General features: G+C 38.4%; 1 protein-coding gene across 1 annotated transcript in view; it reads right to left on the reverse strand.

Annotated features, from left to right (window-relative positions):
* FER (FER tyrosine kinase) overlaps positions 1–25,283 on the reverse strand; it is a 129,290-nt gene that overhangs the window by 33,830 nt on the left and 70,177 nt on the right. Inside the window, exons 14-17 of the mRNA XM_069879949.1 lie at positions 19,036–19,092; positions 17,797–17,912; positions 16,123–16,217; positions 3,806–3,929 (exon numbers count right to left, since the gene is read on the reverse strand). Of these exons, the coding sequence (XP_069736050.1) occupies positions 3,806–3,929; positions 16,123–16,217; positions 17,797–17,912; positions 19,036–19,092 (392 nt within the window). The remainder of the gene's footprint in view (positions 1–3,805; positions 3,930–16,122; positions 16,218–17,796; positions 17,913–19,035; positions 19,093–25,283) is intronic.

Below are 25,283 nucleotides of genomic sequence, written 5' to 3' on the forward strand. Positions count from 1 at the left end.
CATGCTTACCATCTGGATCACTTTTCGAAATAAACACTATGCATTTCTAATGATTCTTCCATTAGCACCCCTTATGACCAATACACCAAATAAAAAATAACCAATAACCTGTGTAAAACCCACAATGCTATAATTGCACAGTACCATTAAAAACTAATAAAGTCAGTGGAAATACTGGTTTTAGTGGAAAAAAGCTTGCTACTTGAGGGGCAATAGGGAAGGTTCCATAAAACATGTCCATATGAAGGAATAAAAACAGTTGCCAATTAACCTCCCATCCAGAAGTGCCTCTATCAAAAACACTAAACTTAGTTGGTCGCTGTTCTGATTCAGAAATTTTCATTACATTTACCTGTCAAATTCAGAAGAACTAGCTCATAAATATAATAAGCACATATTATGGCCAGCCCCATGAAAGTGAAAATAATCTTGAATATCCCAGAAAACAAGATCAGTAAAGTAACACTACAAACTCATTTTCTGCTTTATTAACCTGTGTATTTCATAAAAGTAAAAAGTTTTCCTGAGGATACTGTTTGCTTGCTTGGTTACACTTTTAAATTGTAGTTTACTTCAATATAGACTTACTCAGAATTTTGTTTCTGCCTTTAAGGAAAGTGGTAGATCTCCCTGATAACCTCCTGTGAGAATCTATGATAATAATGCTCAAATTTTATGAAGCTTTTGACAGTTAAAAAGTACACAGGAGAAAGAATTTTTGCCCTACTTGTCCATAGTATGTGTAACCTTTGTACCAAAGTATGTGCTGTGTGTATTGGCAAGTCTACAGCATGAACAAAGCAGACAAGATTACAGTTCTTTTTCCTGACTTGAGACCTGTATGACACATTTGTATTCAGCTTTCTAATTGAAAACACTGAAACAATTCATTCTTCCTATGGTAAGACATTGCTACATATCTTTTCTCTGAAATATATTCTATGAATCAATAGTAGCTTTGAAAACACAGCTAAAGAATAGCTGTTCCTATTCACCAATACATGTCGATGCATCTTCCGGATACAAATTGAAGCCACATTGTCATCTTCAGCAATTAGTGCAGTACTAATCCACAGAGATAAGCAGGGATACCCAAGTTGTAAAAAGGGGGAGAGGGAGGTGAGGAGAGCATTTCTCCAAAATAATTGTTTCTAAAATTATTTATATTTTGCAGGGATCACACTATCATTTAATTAATAAATACCATACTCTTGTTCAGTAATTGCAATTGCCAGCTAAGACATTACCCAACAGAGCTCCAATAACTTCTAGTTATTCAGCTGTTACTTTTCCCTTTGGTTTTCACAGAATCACAGAATAACCAGGTTGGAAGAGACCCACCAGTTCATCGAGTCCAACCGTTCCCATCAAACACTAAACCATATCCCTCAGCACCTCATCCACCCGTGCCTTAAACACCTCCAGGGAAGGTGAATCAACCACTTCCCTGGGCAGCCTCTGCCAGTGCCCAATGACCCTTTCTGTAAAGAATTTTTTCCTAACGTCTAGCCTAAACCTCCCCTGGCAGAGCTTGAGGCCATTCCCTCTTGTCCTGTCACCTGTCACTTGGGAGAAGAGGCCAGCTCCCTCCTCTCTACAACCTCCTTTCAGGTAGTTGCAGAGAGCAATGAGGTCACCCCTCAGCCTCCTCTTCTCCAGGCTAAACAACCCCAGCTCTCTCAGCCGCTCCTCGTAAGGCCTGTTCTCCAGCCCCTTCACCAGCTTTGTTGCTCTTCTCTGGACTCTCTCCAGAGCCTCAACACCCTTCTTATGGTGAGGGGCCCAGAACTGAACACAGTATTCGAGGAGCGGTCTCACCAGTGCCGAGTACAGAGGGAGGATAACCTCCCTGGACCTGCCATTGGCCTTCTTGGCCACCTGGGCACACTGCTGGCTCATATTCAGTCGGCTGTCAACCAACACGCCCAGGTCCCTCTCCTCCAGGCAGCTTTCTAGACAGACTTCTCCTAGTCTGTAGCACTGCATAGGGTTGTTGTGCCCCAAGTGCAGGACCCGGCATTTGGCCTTGTTAAACCTCATGCCATTGGACTCAGCCCAGCGGTCCAGCCTGTTCAGATCCCTTTGCAGAGCCTCCCTACCCTCCAGCAGATCGACACTTCCACCCAGCTTAGTGTCGTTCGCAAATTTGCTAAGGGTGCACTCGATGCCTTCATCCAGATCATTGATGAAGACATTGAACAGGGCTGGACCCAGCACCAAGCCCTGGGGAACCCCACTTGTCACTGGCCTCCAGCTGGATTTCACACCATTTACCACCACTCTCTGGGCCCAGCCATCCAACCAGTTTTCCACCCAGGAGAGTTTTCCACCCTGCAGTGTGTTTTCTAAGAATACAGGAGTTCTAAACAGGCTTTTTTGATTTAACATTGACCTGACAGTTACAAAAGTATTAAGCACTTCAGTATTTATGAGGTTAGTGTAAATCACTAAAGCTGTTACTTGCTCTGATTTTTATTGCTGTTATTTTCTTGTCAAACAGCCAGGCTGAACAGAGCCAGAGCTAGATATTCCACCATCACAGAATACTGAGACCTTAGTCTTATTATCCCCCATGGTGCTTACAATATTTATTAGAGATTTCCCAAAAGGAATATTCCATAGCTTTACAACATGAGTTAGTTTTTTTTCCTTCGGTATTTCTTATATAGAGAGATCTTGCAGAAGAGTTTCAATTGACTTGTGTTTCAGAATAATTTTCAAAGTTTTGGAAACAGTGTAAGATTCCTATTCTATTCAAGCATCTTTAAAATATACCAACGATGCTTACAGTAATACTGTTCAGATTTTTTAAATGGGCTTTGATACTACTCTCATTGGAAGAATATTTTTAAAAATAAAGCTACTTCTTGATCTGCCTGATTGCAACTGAATAATTCGCTGTCCGTAAGAATCTCAGAGAAATTCCTCTCAGGTCTTCAATTCATTCATCAGAATGGTGCTAAATACGAAATGCGCTGATTATGTAAGTGAAGCGGTACACATTTCACCTACAAACATTCTACAATGCAAAGTGGAAGTCATCAATATTGCAAATAAAAACTTGTTCTTCATAATTTTTACTGTAAAGTGGATTATCATTGTGTTTATGTCTCTCATTTCAGACATATCATTGTAGCAGGGTATATACTAGAATATTCAGAGAGAAAAATAGGTGTAAATTAGGTACGTTCCCTTTGATACAAACTGAGCACAAGCAGCATCACAGCAGAGTCAAACTGGAGAAAAAACAACAAAAAGGAATAGTAGGAACAGAAAAAAGATACCGTGGGAGCATACTGCCTGATATTCTACTATATTTTGGAGAAAGCGGTCCAGACAATTAATATTTTAATATACAGAATTTTGGGGTTTCTCCCTTTATTATCTGAGAAACCAGTGGATTGTTTCTGAAATACATCTGAAATGTAACTTAACTTCTTTGCTGGCCATGCAAGGACCTGTAAATTTCAGACAGTATATAAGCCTCACAGATTCCTTTTTGTCTGGATTCATTGTCGCTATAGGAATTAAGCTCACTATAAAGCGAATTACTATGGTGAAAAATCATTATTATCATATTAATAGCAACAAACTAAACAGATCAAATAATGTAGTACTTATTTTGACCCAAATGAACAGACCAGTTTTGAATTGGTCAAGCAATAATGATCTCCTTTCAGAAAATGTGCAGTCTTTTCTTTAAATTTTAGGGATCCCTGCTGACAATAATCAGCCATATACATTTTGACAGCTGGCATTTCCAAAGACCAAAATTACAACAGTGAAAAAAATAATATCTTCTTACCTATGTATGCAATTTTTAGATTCAAGATATGCCATACCAGAAGCAGCATCCAATGAAAATTTCACCAACTGTTTGGTTTTTAGCTCATCCTTCTTTTTTCTTAAGTAGGACAGGAAATCACCTCCTAGAAAAATAGACAGGTGGATAGTGAAACACATCAGACAGATGCTCAAATTTATCTTTCATTAGGGGTACAAGACGAAATAAAATGCAACTATTAGGTGTTCTCCTTAACCCCTTAGCTTGAGGTTAGCCTAAGAAAAAGGAATCACCATTTGAAAATGTGGTCTTCCTAATGTCCCTTAAATACCAGGTGCTTAAATGTGAAAATTGCACAGCATTTTTTTGATATAGGAATTTTTCACAGGTGTATGTTCAATACAGGCTTACATCAAAACTGTTGACAACTGACAATTTGTGATAAACACACTTCTTTAATCACAGAATGGTTGCAGTAAGGGTTCATTTCTATTTTACTGTTCCAGGTAATGATAAAAAATCATAGCGGAGCTTTCCACATCACACTATTTATTTGCTAGCGTGTATCTAGCCCTTGCTACAGTCTTTGTTTCTTTTCACTTTGCAGAGAATTGACTGTAGCGATTCTCCCTTGCAAATAATGCTATTAAACAATTTTACATACTGCCTTCCTTAGCAATGTGAATAGATACTATATATTAAAAGTCTCACACAAAATTAGGAGTCCAATTCTATTTATATTTCATACTATAAGAAATGAGAAACATGGTAATACTACAGGAAAAACAGAAACTACTATATTCTTACTGAATCATCTACCAGTTGAGATTGGCAGGGATCTCTGGAGGTCAGCTGGTCCAACACCCCTGCTAAAGCAGTAACTTCTAGAGCTGGTTGCCCAGGACCATGCCGAAATGGCTTTTCATTATCTCCAAGGAGAAAGCCTCCACTACCTCTCTGGGCAACCTGTTCCATTACTTAGTTATCCTCACAGACAGATTGTTTCTTGTGGTTCAGGAGGAACATCATCTTTTTCCATCTGTGCCCGTTGTCTTGTCAATGGTCACCACTGAAAAGAGCTCAGCTCTGTTGTCTGTTCACTCTCCCTTCTGGTATTTATAAAAATTAGTAAGATCTCCTGTGAGCCTTCTCTTCTGCAGGTGGAACAGCCCCAGCCTTCTCAGCTTTTCCTTACAGGAGGAATTATAGAATCATAGAATGGTTTGGTTTGGAAGGGACCTTATGGATCATCTGGCTCAAACCCCCCTGCCACGGGCAGGGACACCTCCCAGTATACCAGGTTACTTGAAGCTCCATCCCACCTGGCCTTGAACACTTACAGCAGTGTAACATCCAGAATTCCTCTGGGCAACTGGTTTCAGTGCCTGACCACCCTCAAGGTGGAGAATTTTTTTCCTTATATCTAATTTAAATTTGCCTTCTTTCAGTTTAAAGTCATTAGCCCTTGTCCTATCGCTACATGCCCTTGTAAAAAGTTCCCTCTCCACCTTTCTTTTATGTCCCCTATAGGTACTAGAAGGCTGCTATAAGGTCTCCTGGAGCCTCCTCTTTTCCAGGCTGAACAATTCCAACTCTGTCAGTGTGTCTTCACAGGAGAGGTGCTCAACCCCTCTGATCCTCCATTTCCTTTATCATCTTTATGGCCTTTTGCAGGACTGTCTCCAGTACGTCCATGTCTCTCTTGTATTGGGGAGCCCAGAACTGGACACAGTACTCCAGGTGCATCCTCACCACTACTGAATAATGGGGAATGATCACATCTCTTCATCACCTCTAACAAGGTGAATCTCAGGATATTGAATTTTAAATTCCAAGAAAATCTTAACAGATTTCATTATACTAGTGCAAACTGGACTGGGTAACAAACACCTTTCCTTTAGTGTGAGAGGTTACTGACATAGTTTGATAACTTGCAAAAAGTAGGTATGGCCAGAGAGAAGGAAGGTAAACATTCCACTAAAATACATGTCATTTCTTAAACATGTGACCAGAATTATTCTGGTTACACCAGACAGTTAATTATTTTTAGGCAGCTCTCCCCTCCAACATATATCCTACACCTGGGTCGGGGAAATCTCCGATTTCAGTACATGATAGTGGGTGATGTGATTGAGAGCCACCCTGCAGAGAAGGACTTGGGAGTGCTGGTCGATAAGATGCTCAGCATGAGCCGGCAAGGTGTGCTCGCAGCACAAAAGGCCAAGTGTATCCTGGGCTACATCTAAAGCAGCGTGGCCAGCAGGTCAAGGGAGGTGATTCTCCCTCTCTACTCTGCTCTTGTGAGACCTCACCTGGAGTATTGTGCCCAGTTCTGATCAGAGGGCTGGAGCACTTCCCATAGAAGGACAGGCTGAGAGAGCTGGAGTTGTTCAGCCTGTAGAAGAGAAGGCTCTGAGGAGACCTTTTAGCAGCCTTTCTCTGCCTGAAGAAGGTGCACAGCAAAGCTGAGGAGGGACTATTCATAAAGGTTTGTGTTGATAGGATGAGGGGGAATGGGTATAAACTGCAGAGGGGCAGATTTATACTAGACATTAGGAAGAATTTCTTCACCGTGAGAGTGGCGAGACACTGGAACAGGTTGCCAAGGGAAGCTGTGGCTGCCCCATCCCTACAGGTGTTCAAGGCCAGGTTGGGTGGGGCCTCGGGCAGCCTGATGTAGTGTTTGTCCCTGCCCATGACAGGGGGGTTGGAACTGGATGATCTTTTAGGTCCCTTCCAACCCAAACTATTCTATGATTCTATGATATATCAACAAGCTGATGAAAATTATTTCATATATATATATAGCAAGAACTTTCTGTGCTGTACATGGGAATAATATTTTAACTAGTAAGTATGATAATATGCCTTTATGAATGTGGAAATCTTTCAGTCCTGACAAATTGTGGTGTTACTTGAATGAGAACAGTAAATCGAGGAAGCTTACAGAAAGAAGCACATAATATCACTCTAACAAGCACCGCTAAGCTCAAACAGCCAACATTCCAATACTGAAGACTGTGAATTTCTAAAAACTCACTGCAGGATGAACTGAAAAGAGACATAGAATCATCCTGACATAGTTAAAAAAAAATAAGCCTTCTCACAGAGCCATACAAAAAATGAAGGAACTTGCTAATTTTCCATGTTTGGCATTTAGTGTATAAAATTCGAAAGTTTTGAGCAGAACCAATATAGTATACCTTGAGCTGTATTATTTTATGCCTATCATCAAAACACAGTTATAATAAAATCATCTTAATCTCAGATCCTCAATAGTGAAAAACAGTCAGCAAAGGTATGTTTTCACTAGCAGTTCTGTTTTCTTGTATCTGTCCTTGCATAGATGACAAAACAGTCTTTTAAACACTCCGTTCAATATAACTTTGAAAGTACTGTTAGATGTAGACAAAATAAAAGAAAGAAGTGATCTACATCTCATTCTGTACATGATATATAATTTTAGGTTAAATCTGATAGGCTTAAGTGTTTGTCCTTTAACTAACAGAATTACTCTCGCTGACTTTTATCGTCTACTGTGGCCAATGGTCCTGCTATTCATCAACAAGAAAGCATCCACAGGAATACCTTCAAAGCTGAGTTAAGAGTTACAAACTGAGAGCTGAGTTACAAACCCTTCAACGTAGAATTGTGGCTATGTAGTATCTTTATGTGCTTCTTAAAACAAGTCTAAATATTAAAAACTCTAATTCACTATTTGCAGCACATACTGTCAGAGCTTTATCTCCAACTTAAGAACTGTTGATAAAACAAAATAAATTAGACTATGAATAAACTGAAAGAAAACTAGATGATTACATAATAGTAAGTAATGCTTTCTCTTATCTCTGGAATTTGCACTGTATTCTACATGGCTACCTGTTATTCCAGTTAATGGCACACTACCAGGAAATAAGATTTGCTCCAACCACACTAAGTACTACAGAAATAATTAGACCAATATAGTTTTATCACCTAGCAGAAACTGATCACCTGTTTGGAGTTTACAGGGGCATAAATAGCAGTACTGGAGAGTCTGCCTAATACTATAGATCTATTTTAATAAACAGATGACAAAATGTAGTACATAAGCAGAAGCTCCATGAAAGCAGCCTGCTACAACTGTATTCCTGAAAACAGGCCTTTAAGCATTTCACTGTGAATATGAGCTATTGCTCATTATATACAGAAATTTTTAAGAGACTGAAAATGCCACATATCAGCATTTCCTACTGTTGGCCATACTTCCTAGTACAGACTTCATGCTGAACTTTAAGTAGTATTTTATAGCAATATAACAGTTCACGTAGCAGTGCACACAAAAGGAAGCTAATGCTTTACAAGAAAAAAAAATCTGTGATCTAAAAGAAATACAAGAAACAACACCGAAATACGTTAAATCAATTTGCAAAATATTTAGTTTTGGTAATATTTGATTTAATAGCATTTATATTCAACTGTGAGTATGTACTTCAGTGTTCTCCAGAGCTGGTGCCCAAAGTGGTACCTATATACTTGTTCTACACACTCCTTTCATTATTCCAATAACTAGTATTAATACTGAACATAACTAAGATACAGTTCCAAAATTATATTGGGAAATGTCGCACTCACTAATATCCTGAAATAGCAACATACATTACACACACATATATATATATAATTTAAATAAATTTATAAATAATAATTATACAAATACTAATATTTTAACACAACAGCAATTATTAAGAATGTTACGGAATTATATACATTATTTATTAATAAACTCAAATGAAGAGGGAGAAATTTCCTTTCTTAAATAGCTTTGTTAAGTAGCATTTTAAGGAGTCCACTTAATGCTTCTTACGTTTATATGCTCATTAATCATGCAGATGCAGCATGCTTCTGGCCATAACTTTTAAGGGTCATCTAATACAGAAGAGCTCTATGATTCAATATTTGTAATTGTTTTATAAGCTATTATTGAAATTACTCTTCATATGGTCATATGACCATATTCATATGGTCAGTCATTTGCCTAATGAAAAGAAATCTAGTTTCTTTATTGTCTACTCTCTTAGTCCCATATACATTTTCAATAAAACAAACCCAAACACAGCTACTTAAAACTAAGAATTTAAAATAGTAAATATGCATCTGTAGCAATTCTAGAAGATAGTTTTTTTGAGAAAGTAAGCAGCTGTTTGCAAACTATTAAAAATGTAAGGATTTAGAAATGCTGAAGCACACATTTTCCTTCAAATAGTGTGCCTTCACTTTTGAGCTGATGGATCCTTTCTGCATCATGTAGTCATTTCACTTTTTTTGTTTGTTTGTTTTACTTAAATAGTAACAGAAACTGCAAATAAACCCTAGGTTATTCAACTGCCCACAGAGTACTATGGCAAAATCCAATTAAAACATATCTTCTCCTGTTAAGCCAATAAAAGTTCCTATAAACATGCAAAGTTTTGCCATAGTAATATTAACAATGGCAGTAATGAAATACAATTGTAAATGCACATGTGAAATGCACTTATGTGAAAACAAAACCGGAAAGAAAAAACCCAAGAGTTAAAAGAATGGTGTGCATTGACAGCCAAGGACATGACCAGCAACAATAAACAGGTAAACACAGAGAAGCTGTTGCTTGCACTAGGATTTCCACGCTAGAACATTCACAGCTTACAGACAATGGTAGCAGTATTCCAGGCAGTCTCTATGATCATCGTTTAAATTTGCTAAAAATGAGCTGTTACAAAAACTCCCTATGCACTCTGTAGCCTTAAGAGTGACTGGCAAATTGCGCTTTCCCTGTTCTGAATACCAAAGCAGGTCGTTCCAATTACTTCCATTTCTTCAGTTTTAAGGTCAACATCACATAAAAACATTGGGAAAATAGGCATACTGCAAAGATGAATAAATTTCCTGGAAAATATGAGTAAAATGCTTAACTTTTTAGATCAATGTAGCATCACAGAAAAGTTACATGCTTTCCTATAGAGTACCGTCAACCATACTTTTACACAAAGTTATGCTGTTCCTCATACTGGAAACCACCCTGAAAAAGGCTTATCTGCATCGGCAGATTCCTATGGTGAAGGCTACAGACTGCACTCAGTCTCAAATACGCAGCAACCCTCATGGAACAATCTTAAGACTAGTATCTCACCTTTATTGCATCATTTCTCAGTCAAGTTAGTCAAATTCATATTACAACACAAATTCAAGGTTCTATACTAATATCAAGCATTTGGTAAATCTCAACATACCAGGTTTCTTTTCCCAAAATACATTAGCAATTCTCAGTTTAACTATTTCTGTCTTTCTAGGATAAACTGAGTACTTAAAATGTATCAAAACAGATTAGGGAAAAGTTACTGTATTAAATTATGAAATAATGTAATATTCCTATTTTTAGATCAGAAGATCCCAGAAAAAACCTACATCAAATCCCACCTTTGCAACAAATCTTATCAAGCAATCTTAGCTGATATTTCATCATAAATTAGTAGGGAGAAAAGGAGGAATAGTAAAAAGAAAATAATTTATTGTATCCTATATGATTAGCAGAGTTCTTTGTAATATTAACAGGTTCCAACAGTCTAATTTTTATAAGAAGAATTTTTAAAAGGTATGATAATCTTGGGCAATATACATCAACTTGAGAGTTCTACACTGCTTCTCCTGGAGCATTCTGAATAATTCCTACTCTTTCAATAAAGGATTTGAAATTTACTGCACGATATCGCAATTACAGTAAGATTTATTTTTATCTATTTTAAAGTAAAACATGCCTTTTGGGCATGGAGTTCTCATTAGCTATGTGCTAACGCAGCATGTGAAGTCTGCTCTGGGGCAGTGGAGACAGAAGATGAAACTGGTAGTCAAAATACTTTTTTTCTCTATTCAGTGGCAACACTTGAGTCAGAATCAGTAAGGAGACTGTGTCCTCTCCAGGTTTTGCTGCAAGGTAAAGCTCAGGGTCATAAACCAAGTTTATCTGGATATCAGCTAATTATTCAAACACAGCCTTTCATTAGATGCATCTCACTTATATACTATGCAGATAAGGCAAATGCTTAACAAATTAGATGGTGCGGCTCACCATGCAGAGAACTCTACAAGAAATTACACTGATTCTGGATCTCACATCATGTTCTCTCTTGCTCAGGACATCACATCACATCTCAAGGGAGACGACATTACTCAGGTCTCTGTATTTAGAAACCAGCACATCTGACTTATCGCGTAAGTGTGATGGAATATACATATACATTTTTCAGGCCCAACAGAATGGAAAGAGTAGAAGTCAGCAATACAAAATCAGAAAATACAAGCAAAGGTAAGCGCACAACAGAAAAAGAGAAGTCCAACTTCTGTTAGGAACACAAAATGCATGCAGAAGATTAGCATATAAATGCATAGGTGCTGCATTCCTCTAATTTTCTTCCTTTTTAATGTTCTTAATATTTTCAAACTGGTAACTACAGTTGTAATAGCAGAAGAATCACAAACAAGAGGACAAAATCTCTATGAGGAGTTCGCCATTAACAAAATGTTTATTACAAAGATCATTTCCAAATACAGATGTTTTCTCAGTTCTTAGTCTACTAAAAATTTACAGAAAAAGACACTGCTAATTCATGTTAATTTTATTAGATGGTAGCTGAAAAGCCGCACAGCAACTTCAGCATTGGGTTCTTCTAAGGATCTGTGTGGGAGTTCCATTTAGATAATATTTTAATTTAAATTAGGTAAAGAACAGTAAAATTAATTATTTGCAAGAGCACTTTAAAGGTTAGTACAAAAGTATCACAAACCAACATTTTAAAACCATCTGCTTTGCTAAATTGCATTTTTATAGCATCAAGCTAGCATTGCTTCAGCTTGCTGGTAAGATTTTTCTATAGATCTCTTAGCTTACAAATATATAGGAAGCTTACAAGAATAAAATATTAAAGACACTAACTCAATTTCAATGGCTATCTTGGCAATTTTGTGTAGGTGAAGGGAGGAAAATGAGAACGATGTCTTTGGGATTTCAAAATTAATTCTAGTGGGTTTTTTTTGGTAACTCTCATTGTAAATTCGTGAGGGAATGGGAAAAGGGACAGGAGGAGAAGGAGACCTGGTCCCTAAAAACCCAGTCAGTGGCAGAGAGTTGTGTTTTTCCACATATGCATGTTTTAATGAGAATTTCTATAATATACATAAACATTACATTAAGATCTTTCTCTCCTTTCTTGGTAGGCGCTAGATTGCAAAAATGGTAATGAAGTCTTTCTGTATTGAAGTAATCTATTATGGATTGACACTAAGTGGAATTAGACAGTGAGATCAGTATGACCAACAGCAAGTGAATAATAAGTAAGATTGTTCTTTTCATTAACATATTCATGTACCTTTTCATTTTGTCTATGTATTTGCAATATCCACTGCTATCTTCTTTATTATTTCAGTTAATCCTTGTTCCATGACCCATCTGATATTTCTTTATCAATGTAATTCTCTACTTTAGGACACAAGTAACCTGTTAACACACACACCCCCACACCAAGAAAAGGGACCTACCTATAGAGGATACAGTTGTCCTTGACAACTTGCTTTATTTATGTTATCATTTGGAAATATGTGGGTAATTTTTGCAGCTAACAGTGGATGCACAGATGCTTAAATATATATCTCATAGAATCACAGAATCATAGAAGAGACCCACTGGATCATCAAGTCCAACCATTCCTATCAAACACTAAACCATGCCCCTTAGCACCTCGTCCATCCGTGCCTTAAACATCTCCAGGGAAGGTGACACAACCACCTCCCTGGGCAGCCTGTTCCAGTGCCCAATGACCCTTTCTGTGAAGAATTTTTTCCTAATGTCCAGCCTAAATCTCCCCTGGCAGAGCTTGAGGCCATTCCCTCTTGTCCTGTCCCCTGTCACTTGGGAGAAGATGCCAGCTCCCTCCTCTCTACAACCTCCTTTCAGGTAGTTATAGAGAGCAATGAGGTCTCCCCTCAGCCTCCTCTTCTCCAGGCTAAACAACCCCAGCTCTCTCAGCCGCTCCTCGTAAGACTTGTTCTCCAGCCCCTTCACCAGCTTTGTTGCTCTTCTCTGGACTCGTTCCAGAGCCTCCACATCCTTCTTGTGGGGAGGGGACCAGAACTGAACACAGTATTCGAGGAGCGGTCTCACCAGTGCCGAGTACAGAGGGAGAATAACCTCCCTGGACCTGCTGGTCACACCGTTTCTGATCCAAGCCAAGATGCCATTGGCCTTCTTGGCCACCTGGGCACACTGCTGGCTCATGTTCAGTCGGCTGTCAACCAACACCCCCAGGTCCCTCTCCTCCAGGCAGCTTTCTAGACAGACTTCTCCTAGTCTGTAGCACTGCACAGGGTTGTTGTGCCCCAAGTGCAGGACCCGGCACTTGGCCTTGTTAAACCTCATGCCATTGGACTCAGCCCAGCGGTCCAGCCTGTTCAGATCCCTTTGCAGAGCCTCCCTACCCTCCAGCAGATCCACACTTCCACCCAGCTTAGTGTCGTCTGCAAACTTGCTAAGGGTGCACTCAATGCCTTCATCCAGGTCATTGATAAAGACATTGAACAGGGCTGGACCCAGCACTGAGCCCTGGGGAACTCCACTTGTCACTGGCCTCCAGCTGGATTTCACACCATTTCCCACCACTCTCTGGGCCTGGCCATCCAACCAGTTTTCCACCCAGGAGGGTGTGCGCCTGTCCAGGCCTGAGGCTGACAGTTTCCTAAGCAGTATGCTGTGAGAAACTGTGTCGAAGGCTTTACTGAAGTCCAGGAAGACCACAGCCTTTCCCTCATCCAGCAGCCAAGCCTCTTTGTCATAGAAGGCAATCAGGTTAGTTTGGCAAGAGCTGCCTTTTGTGAACCCGTGTTGACTGGGCCTGAGCACCCGGTTCTCTTGCATGTGCTTCATGATAGCACTCAAGATCACCTGTTCCATGACTTCCTGGCACTGAGGTCAGACTGACAGGCCTGTAGTTTTCTGGGTCCTCCCTGAGACCCTTCTTGTAGATGGGCACAACATCAGCCAGCCTCCAGTCCAGCGGGACTTCCCCAGTCTTCCAGGACTGATGGAAGATGATGGAAAGGGGTTTGGCCAGCACATCCGCCAGCTCCTTCAATACCCTTGGATGAATCCCATCCGGCCCCATAGACTTGTTGGTGTCTAGTCGGGCTAGCAAGGCTCTGACCACCTCCTCTTTGATCATGGGAGCCTCATTTTGCTCCTCTAGCTCCTGGGTTTGTACACAGACGAAACAACTTTCTTTATAATTAAATCTGTCACCTTCTCTATTGTTCTCAGTGATGAATTAATCCAGATGCATAGTTTTTAATTGCATTTACATTTGCAACAAAGTAAAAAAATTTTTGTGCAGGCATAGTTTATGACAGATTCACTAATAGCTGCTTTTATAGCAGCTCTCTACAAAACTGCTACGTTTCAAAATAAAATTTGAACACCTGAACAAATTAAGAATCATTCAGATTCAGAAATCGCAATCCGTAATGAAAAGTAGAAGTAGCCACCACTGAGCCACACCACAGCAGTCTCAAAAGACATACACATATATTGCCTACATGTATCTGGGATATAAGAACAATAGGAAAAGCCCAAACATTAAACAGAACTCAGAAAACACAAGAGAAATTCCACATTTTATGGAGATGTTTCTATTTTTTTACTCAGGCAAAAAACTGTCAGACATTTACTAAATACACATCTTCTCACACATTCATTTACATAATAAAATTCTAAGGTAAGCCATACAAATTTTAGTTATTAGAAGTAATGTAAATGCATTTAAGACAACATACAGACAAAGCAGATATTGAGAAAGTTGTCTTGAGTGCAAGTCAACAAGCTGCTACACTACTCTTGTTCTTCAAAGGGCAGCATTACAAACCAAATCAGAGCACCCATAATTATTATTTTAGGCCATCTCATCCAAGCTTGCTACTAGAAAACAGAAAACTAGCAACATCAGAATCACTGCTTCTCTGAACTGCTCTAAGTAAGTGTTTTGCCTTTCCTCTCCAACATCTTCAGAACTGGCATCCTTATTGCTTCCAGCTGATTTGCTCAGTCTCATGTTCCACTAGCCAAGGTGTAAAAGAATATGAAAAGAAGTGATGGCTTAAACATAGCACAATGTTTATGAGGGCAGGCAAGCACAGAAGCTAGCCAGACTTACAGACCAGCAAAACAGGATAAGAATTAAGAAGCTTCCTGCAAATTCAAAGCCAGGAGACAGAACTTTTTGATAGATCTGGACTGTAAAATAGGCATGGGAATCAGAGAAAGATTCTCACTAATTCCTCATCAAATGGTAGCTCTATGTTTAAATAACTCGTCCAAGGCACTGAAAACCCTGAACCAGAATGATGAAGGTGTTAAAAGATCAGTACCTATTTTTCTCTTTAGAGATGTCTGGAGAAGCTGATTACATAAGTATGCATTAAAACCCAGGACACTGCTTTTAGTCTCCATTTTGATAATCACAGGTACAAATATAATAATCTAAAATAATTTAATTGAATAAAGGCAGGAAATTCCAGTAGGTCAAAGATTTCATCAGTTTTGCACTAAAGCCAGTACTCAAGAAGTATAAACAATCTAAGTCTTCCTGAATTAAATAGTTCTTAAATCAGCTTGCTGTATAATTTTGAAGACAAACCCAGTGATACATCATATAAATACAGTATTGTATATTAAGGAGTACTAGAGGCAACCATATCCATGTTTTCCAGCTGCTGAGAGAAAAACAACAAAGTGGTAAAACTAACCAAAAGCTGTTATCATCCCAACAATTTGAAATTCTCTCCAGTATTGCTGAATAATACGATTGCAAGATTCAAAAAATATATCAAATGCAATCCATAAACAGAAGACAAACATAATTTGGTAAAGAAAAAAACCTCTCACATTACCAAAAATGACCCAAATCTAAGTCATTAAAACTGAAATATTACCCAGCCATTAAGTTTCTATAAATACAAGCATCATAACATATGCTATATAACTCAATTGTTAAAGGAAGTACCATGTAATAGCTTGCCAGGAGGAAAATGAAAACAGCTAAAATACCTTTCATCAAATTCTGTTGTCTTGAATGGCTACAGAAAATCTCAAGACAGATACGTGGTACTCAGTCCACTCTAAAGTTACTAGAACCTAATATTTCCAAAGATTTGCAACACAGGTCAATTTTGAGATCAGTCATAAGAATGCAGATAAAGACAAATAGAATACAATAGATTTTACATTATGGGAACAATACCTATGAAAACATGCTGGGGAAAAAAAGGAAGACAATTACCTGGAACAAGTTCCATAACAATATATATAGGCTGTCGTTGTGTACAAACTCCTATAAGTTTTACAATATTAGGATGATCATACTGTTTGAGTATTCTGCAAAACACATAGTAAGTTTATTATATTAATAAACTTAATTGTACAAATTGAATAATTATTATAGGAAAATATTTTAAACCCTTAATGTTGTTTGAATGGAACATGTAACTACTGTTATTATAAAGAAAAAAAATGCCATAGATCAGTCATCATTCTGTTTGAAACACAGGGCATACGGATACACTAATAAATCACTACATTATTCTTACTGTAATTTTACCATTTGTCTACATAACATTTGTCATATAACTGAAAAAACGCCTGATACATTTGCAATTTCACAGGAATACTTGTAATTAAATAGCATATCTGTGGTGGATCAGAAGCAGAGCTACATCAAAAAGGCACGCACAGCACAACTTTACACTTCCCTGACACACTTTTCAAATACACATACATTCTAATTTTACTTTAAGAAATTAATTAATACAGTGAGCTTTAAAGGACAGCAAATTTAATTTTGGGAATTTAAGAAAAACATTTGCATCTTCTAACATAATACTTTAATAAGAATATTTACAGCCTAAAACAGCATGCCAGGGTTTATATGTAAAATAAAAGGCAAGTAGGAATTCTGCAGAGGCCTTGTAACTTAAATGTTTCTTCTGCTATTTGCTGACTTAAAACACCTTCCCTTTTTCTCTTTTTTCCTAGGGTCAAGAGTAAAGTACTAACCTACCCAATACATATATATTTAATGAGAAATAACATATATCTTTCTTTTTTCAGACTAAAATTGCTCCATTAATGGCAGACTGTTTAACAAATGACACATCTCTGCAGCTGTCAAATTACGAGCTGTTTAAAATTATTCAATAGCTAGTGACTGATCTTCATTCTCCAAATGCAGATAGTATCTTTTACTTGTCCGTATTGATCATACTAGTTTGAAAGTAAAAATGGAAACACATAAAGCTTCATAGGAAGAGGGGGTACGTTAGTTTAAACATTTGAGAAATTACTCCAATACACTCCTCTACACCAAGCGGTCAAAACCTACCTGCCTACGTCAATCTATATTCAGAACACTTAGCATAATGTGGCAAGATTGCAATTTGAAAAAAAAAGTATGCAACCATATGCTGCCTGACACAGCATAGAAGATCTCTACTGGAGTGAACTCCTCTAACAAAGATAAAATTACTAAATAGGGTCTACCCAGTAACCTAGCCACATTTGATCAGCTCTATTAGACATGCATGTAAGGAAGGATTTATGACTGGTATAACCATATATAAATTAACTTTCTTTCCAGTCTCCTTATCCCAGTCTTCATGGCACACTTCAAAAGCTCTAAACAGAAGCACTTAACAACAATAAAATTGCGCTGTATAGGCACATCTTGCTTCGCCAAAGATTTAGTTTCAGCAAGTGCTAATGCTAATACGTTCAAACATTAAAAAAGCTTATTTTTAGTTTCCAGGATAGTAGTTCTGGAATGAACTGAGGGGGAGAAAAGAAGGAAAAAAGCTTCTTTGAATTTTTCTGAAGGTCAGATTTTATAAATCCATCTAGTAAGAAAACTTTAAAGAAACCCACAACAAGTATATATTTCAATTAAATTGAGACAACTCACCTGGCTTCTGACAGAAATTTTATTTTCAATTCCTGAGGAAGATCTTCTTTACAAGTTTTTACAGCAACAGGAGTCTTATCCTTTAGTGTTCCCTTATACACCTCACCAAAATTGCCCTAAAATCAGGGAAAAAAAAATCATTCAAAGTAAATAAAATCTCCACAAATCTCATGTAACTGGTATGGAACTTTGAAATGTGTTTATGAATCCAAATGAGGTTTTCTTTCAGTACCTACTCCTAATACAATGCACACGTAAATTCAATTTACTAAATTAATCAATTTTCAAATTGTTTTGTCTTTACTCATTCAGACTAATTCATGTATTTTTTAGCAAGTCAAAGCTTTCCATTGCTTGGAACATCTTTATTTTTCTCCCTTGATACTGTTCTGTTTAAGAACATGACATTTTATGCAGACACAGCTCTCCCTACCAGTAGATAATAAATTTTGTCATCTTGCACTGCCAAAGAGATTGTATTCCTGGTAATTGTATCAGAGAGTATTTAATTCCTCCATTTCTTGAACAGTTTTATCAGCTCTTTTAGTGCATATCATAGTGAGAAGGCAAGTCTTGCTTTTATTTGTCTTCTCTTCATTTAAGCATATTTTTCAGTTTTTGAGAGATCTTTCGGAATATTGTGTCCAGAGTGGCACTTGCAACTGTCTTTGTAGGTGCAAAGGTGCCAGAAATGTAAGTGATGTAGAGAGCTTACCTGATTTTAAAGACTTATAGCTCCTTTAACGGAATTTGTGATATAAACTACACTATGCAAGAATCAACTTAATACTTACAGAATTATCAAGTTAGCTAAAGTTCAATAAATTATACAAAAGTAATGAATATTTGTTTTTACAAATACTGACTGAATAATCGCTTCATATCAATTTTATAAAAGTATAAATTATATACATAAATCCTAAACGTAAACATGTTTCTATTTATATTTTGCAACATTTTACACATCATGCTTTATAAAAATCTAGTTAGCTTAAAAGCCTTCCAAGAGAGAAAAATATGTGTGCTAGTTAAACACTTTCAGCACACATTATATCATTTACCCGTAAATGTGATTTACATTTACTTAAAGCATAATGCTGTCTTGCTTATTAAAGTAAAAGAATTGATACAAAAATTACATACCACAGTAATTTAAAAGATAGGGCAAACAGGAAATGCATAGGCTTAATCATTAATATATACCTCTGAAGACGTCATTTAGCTCACTTGATTACTTACTTTGCCCAGTAATTCTCCCAGTGTGACATCTTCATGATTGAGAACCCATTTCTTATCCTATGGAAAGAAAAGCAAAGAAGACTTTTCAGTTTCTTAAGTTATGTAAGATACAGTTCCTGTAATACTTTTCAGTAGAAATGGAGCTAAAGAAGCATTATATACAGGCCACATAATAAAAAGCATGCCAGGAAGTTTTTAATCTAAGTGTTTATAAGAACACTTAGAAAAGTTGCGATACAATAAAATATTGAAATATAGCAGATAGCAATTTCCCATCAGAAGATTAAGCCTACAACATGACAGTATATATGTAAATAGAGCAGTATGCAAATATTCACCTAAGGTCTGGAAATGATATCTAGCACACTGTTTTTAAAAATTACCTGAGTCAAAATCAAATAAGAAAAATTCATTTTAGTATACGAAATACCTTCTTGCTAGATTAAAAAAAACTTTTCTCCTCAGCGTACATGGAAAAGGATTTATTTTTCTACGTATTAACATGACATATATTTGCACCTCCTACTTCTTCTGCCATAGTTTGAAATATTACAGGCAACTACTTGAAAAGCCAACATAACAAATGCCAGGTAAAGTATCTGTTCAGTGCATATGCTCTGCAACAGCCTAAAGAAAAATCAAAACCAATTATAAACTTCTTGTTTCACACACATACATATTTAAAGAATACTTGGCTAAAATGTTAGAGTAGGACATTTTAAGTCTAACCGATATTTACTATTTTTCCATTTTATTTCTTTGTTAGCACTTCATCTAATTATCACCTCACAAACACTGTTCTGCTTCTCATGTTAGTGGTAAGGTCCTAAGCATTCTTCATTAATAATGCAAAAGACAAATATCTAAACAAGCATGTGCCAACTCATTGAATCATTTCCCATCAAAGCTCACAGAAAGCCAAACCAAACATGTTGGCTTTGCAGTACACCTAATCTATCAGATCACCAGGTTTTCAGGACCACGGAGGACCTGTAGTAACCATGACTGGAAGACTGTTGTACTTCAAGGTGTCAGTGATCCACTCCACTCAAAGTGCAATAAGCCCTGGCCTGTGATGTGCTGCACAACCCCCTTGGCCACAGGGTGAACTCAGCCAGCAGCAAAGGCCTTAGCCAGCTCCCACTGATTACCAGCAACTACGCTACCTGCATGGCCTTACCTTTGTCTGCAAGTGGTCTGAGGAGCTCTCATGTGGATATCCTTCCTGTTTGCCAGCAGAAATAATGAACAGAGTTCTTTCCTTGTTAAAAAGTCCTGTTATAGCTCAAATGACCAAAATGTGAGAATCTCTGCTACAGGCAGGGGTTCCCTAGCACGTGGATCAGAGATGCATTCAACGCTACACCACCTGGGGCTCTTATCCTCTAAAAGGATGCAACATACTCTATGCTACTTTCTCCTTAGAGTGTTAACTTTAGCAGGCGATATTTTAAATGATACCTTACAGACTCTGAATTCATTTTTACTGGAACCATAACTGCACCTCTAGCTGCAAAACAAGACCTTACCAACATATACAAATACTTCATAGCAGGGAATGAAGAGAAGGAAGCTGTACTCTTCTCAGTGGTGCTCAGTGACAGGACAAGAGACAACAGGTACAAATTAGAAATCACGAAATTCATTGTGAACATGAAGAAACACATTTCTAGTGTGAGGGTGGGGAATCTGTTCCAGGGTCTCACCACCCTCATAGTAAAAAATTTCTTCCCTCTGTCTAATCTAAACCTATCCTAATTCAATTTAAAACTGTATACTCTTGTCCTGTCACTACAGGCCCTGGCAAGAAGCTTCTGTCCATCTTTCTTTTAAGTGTCCTTTAAATACTGAAAGGCCACAATAAGGTGTCCCCAAAGCTTTCTCTTCTCCAGCCTGAATAACCCCAACTCTCTCAGCCTTTCCTCATAGCAAAGACGTTCCAAACCTCTGATCATGTTTGCAGCCCTCCCCTGGACCCATTCTAATAGGTCCATGCCTGTCTTGTACAAGGGGTCCCAAAGCTGCACACAATACTCCAGGTGAGGTCTCACAACAGCAAAGCAGAGGGGCAGAACCACTTCCTTCACCCTGCCTGGCTATACTTCTTTTGATGCAGCCCAGGATACTTTTGGCTTTCTGGGTTGCAAACACAAATTGCTGGATTACGTCCCAATTTTCATCCACCAGAATGCTCAAGTGCTTCTCAACAGGGCTGCCCTCAAAGCATGCATAGAATCATAAAATAGTTTGAGATGGTAGGGGCCTTAAAGATCAACTAGTTCCAACGCCTCTGCCATGGGCAGGGACACCTCCCATTACATCAGGATACTCAAGGCCCCATCCAATCTGGTCTTGAGCACCTCCAGGGAGAGGGCATCTACAGCTTCCCTGGGCAACCTATTCCAGCGCCTCACCACCCTCATTGTGAAGAATTTCTTCCTAGTGTCTAATCTAAATCATACCCCTCCCAATTAAAAGCCACTTCCCCTCGTCCTATTACAACATGTCCAAGAAGTTCCTCCTCAGCTTTCCCCCTTCATGTACTGGAAGGCCTATAAGGTCTCCTCAGAGCCTTCTCTTCTCCAGGCTGAACAGCCCCAACTCTTTCAGCCTCTCGTCAAATGGGAAGTTCTCCAGCCCTACTGTCATCTTTGTGGATCTCCTCTGGGCCTGTTCCAACAGTTCCATACCCTTCTTCTGTTGGGGATTCCAGAAATGGACACAGAGCGGGTCAGAGGGGGAGAATCACCTCCCTCAACCTGCTGGCCACGCTTCTTATGACGCAGCCCAGGACATGGTTGGTCTTCTGGGCTGTGAGCGCACATTGCCAGCTCATGTCAAGCTTCTCATCAATGAGCACCTCAAGGCCTTCTCTGTAGGGCTGCTCTCAATCACATCGTCCTCCAGCCTGTATTGAAACCATGGATTGCCCCTCTCTGAATGCAACCATCCAACCAATACCATAGGCATCAAACAGTCCACCCATCATCACATCCATAACTCTTCAATTTAGAAAGAAGGATGTTGTGGGGGACTGTGTCAAAGGCTTTATAGGAGTCCAGATAGATCACATCCACTGCTTTTCCCATGCCCACTGATGTGGTCACCCCATTATAGAAAGCCACTAGGTTGGTAAGGCAGGACCTGCTATTAGCGAAGCCATGCTGGCTGCCTCAAATCACATCCCGATCCTCCATGTGCTTCAGCATAGCTTCTAGGAGGATCTTTCCCATGATATTCCCAGGCACAGAGGTGAAACTGACAAGCTGGCAGTTCCTAGGATCACCTTTTCTACTCTTCTTAAAAACGGGCACAATGCTGCCCTTCTTCCAGTCACCAGGGACTTCTCCTGACTGCCATGACTTTTCAAATATCATGGACAGTCGCTTGGCAACCACATCAGCCAATAAAGCCTGTTCTGCAGCCCCCTCACCAGCTTCGTTGCTCTTCTCTGGACACGCTCCAGAGCCTCCACATCCTTCTTGTGGGGAGGGGCCCAGAACTGAACACAGGATTCAAGAAGCAGTCTCACCAGTGTCAAGTACAGAGGGAGAATAACCTCCCTGGACCTGCTGGTCACACCGTTTCTGATACAAGCCAAGATGCCATTGGCCTTCTTGGCCACCTGGGCACACTGCTGGCTCATGTTCAGTCGGCTGTCAACCAACACCCCCAGGTCCCTCTCCTCCAGGCAGCTTTCTAGACAGACTTCTCCCAGTCTGTAGCACTGCATAGGGTTGTTGTGCCCCAAGTGCAGGACTCAGCATTTGGCCTTGTTAAACCTCATCCCATTGGTCTCAGCCCAGCAGTCCAGCCTGTTCAGATCCCTTTGCAGAGCCTTCCTACCCTCCAGCAGATCAACACTTCCACCCAGCTTAGCGTCGTCTGCAAACTTGCTAAGGGTGCACTCAATGCCTTCATCCAGGACATTGATAAAGACATTGAACAGGGCTGGACCCAGCACTGAGCCCTGGGGAACCCCACTTGTAACTGGCCTCCAGCTGGATTTCACACCATTTATCACTACCCTTTGGGCCCAGCCATACAACCAGATTTCCACCCAGGAGGTCATATCACAGGCTTCTTTGTCACATCAAAACAGACTGGAATTTTTAAATGAAATTTACTGGCTATGCACACATAGCCTAATTCATCTGACAAATTAGCAATTAATATTTTTTTCATGAGGTCAAAATTTGAATTTACGTCAGAGGATCCAATGTTCAGGACTACATTAGCACCAGTGAAATAGCAGCAGATCCCCAGAATGAAACAGTTAGTGCTGAGGACCCGAGACATATATTCTAGGGGAAAGGTATTATTTCAAACTAGACTTTTCCTGGTTCTAAAGACTTAACTCTCCTCCATCAGAAGTTCTGCATCCTCCTATTTTGTTTTATTTGAAAGGAGTGAAGTTTGAATCCTCAAAGACTGCTTAATAATAGAACCACAGCATTCTAAGTGGTACTGCACAGATTTGCTTCAGAAGTTGCATTTCTGATCCAAACGAAACATTAAGGTAGACGTATCCAAATAAAAATCTTTGAGAATTCTCTTATTCTAGCACTCAAACTGAACCACACCCACAACTTAATACATATTTCTTAAATGTAAAAGATGTATTTAAGAAAATTTTAAAGCTTCCACAACATGAAGTCAAAGATGTCAGAAAGTTAAAATGTATTTAATATGGTTAAAATTATATTCCTGCTAATGAGGTCCTTAGGTATGCGTTGAGGTTACTCAGACGCTTTATGTACCAGACATTCCTTCAATAATAAAATGAAGAACATAACGTGTTTTTTTTCTAAGAGATTATAAATAAATATGAGAGCCTTTCCCATTAAAGAAATCACTTGCAGATATCCTTTTAATGCCCTCAGTTTTTCTAATTTGAATTCTATGATTACAGTGTCATTAAAATTCCAAGCAGGTAGATTTGGTCTACACAAACAGGACATGGCATGGGCCTTTTGTAACACAATTAAGAGTCTTCCTTTCAAGGGCAACGTCACAGAAGGTGAACACTAATTTTACTAACAGGGTAAAAGAGGATGAATGACTGTGCAAAGGAAGGAAAACAAAAACAAACTACATTATATAATTTCTTTTCTGTCAATTTCTTTGTTATATTTAACTTTCACTTTCTAAACAAGTTATTACTGGGACACCAATTCGCATAAAAAGATTAAAGATTGCACGAAATGTCAAAGCCTGCTTTGCAGCTATAATATGAACAAAAAAACCATCCCATCTTTGCAGATGTCAAATGAATTTTAAGGAAATTATCAAAGATATTCTGGTAATAGTACATGACACACAAAAAATATCCCCAACACTAGATGTCAGAGTGCATGTGCTATTTCTGAAAATATCTAAAAATGTCTCCACTTTCCCATACAAAAGCCAGAGCTCCATACAAATTAAAAAAGGAATGCTCACACATTCTTTTTCTTAGTTCTAAAATAACTTTTTCCAACAGCAAGTTTTTATGAGATGGGAGAACTAAAAATCATCATAAAATCATAGCTCATTGAGAAAGATATTAAAAACGAAACAACTGAAATAGTCTCAAAAAAGCTGACCCAAATGAACTTAAATCACCCAGTTAATACCTTTTTCAATAGCATCTTATTTTGCTCAAATTGCTGTTTGTGAAGCACTAAGTACACTACACATTGGTTTTAGTTTACACAAATCATAAGTAGCTATCAGACACTTAGATCATATTTCAGAAATTCGTGAAACTCCACATAAAATATATGTAATATGTATATTTTAAAAAACTCTATATTATGAAGTTTCTTGTTACTCAGTATTCTTCTTAGCACTAAGAGTCAGTATTCCCATGGACATCTTTTCTATTACTTCACATAACCTACCAGAATGAAAACTGAAAAGTTCACCAACCCTAAAGGAAATACTCTTGAATATTAAGACTGATGCACACCAGCATAAAATAAGTTCTATTAAAAAGCAAACAAAAAACGGAGCACGTGCAATTTTCTTTTATGGGTAGAGGCCATTACTTGCAACACTTTTGAAAACCTGAATAGCCCAAGCACTTTTCCCTGAAGTTCAAACTGGTCTTAAAATTAACATGATCCTAGAGAAAAAATTCTAATATTTCTGCTAATTTTCGTTAATATTAAGAATAACATTAGTTAAAGAGCCCAGAAAGGAGTGGGCCCACTTACTTCTCCCCCTTAAAATAACAAACCTCAAAAATTTATGTTGCACCCAGTGAC

Source organism: Phaenicophaeus curvirostris, chromosome Z (genome assembly GCF_032191515.1).
Source record: "Phaenicophaeus curvirostris isolate KB17595 chromosome Z, BPBGC_Pcur_1.0, whole genome shotgun sequence".
NCBI lineage: Eukaryota > Metazoa > Chordata > Aves > Cuculiformes > Cuculidae > Phaenicophaeus > Phaenicophaeus curvirostris.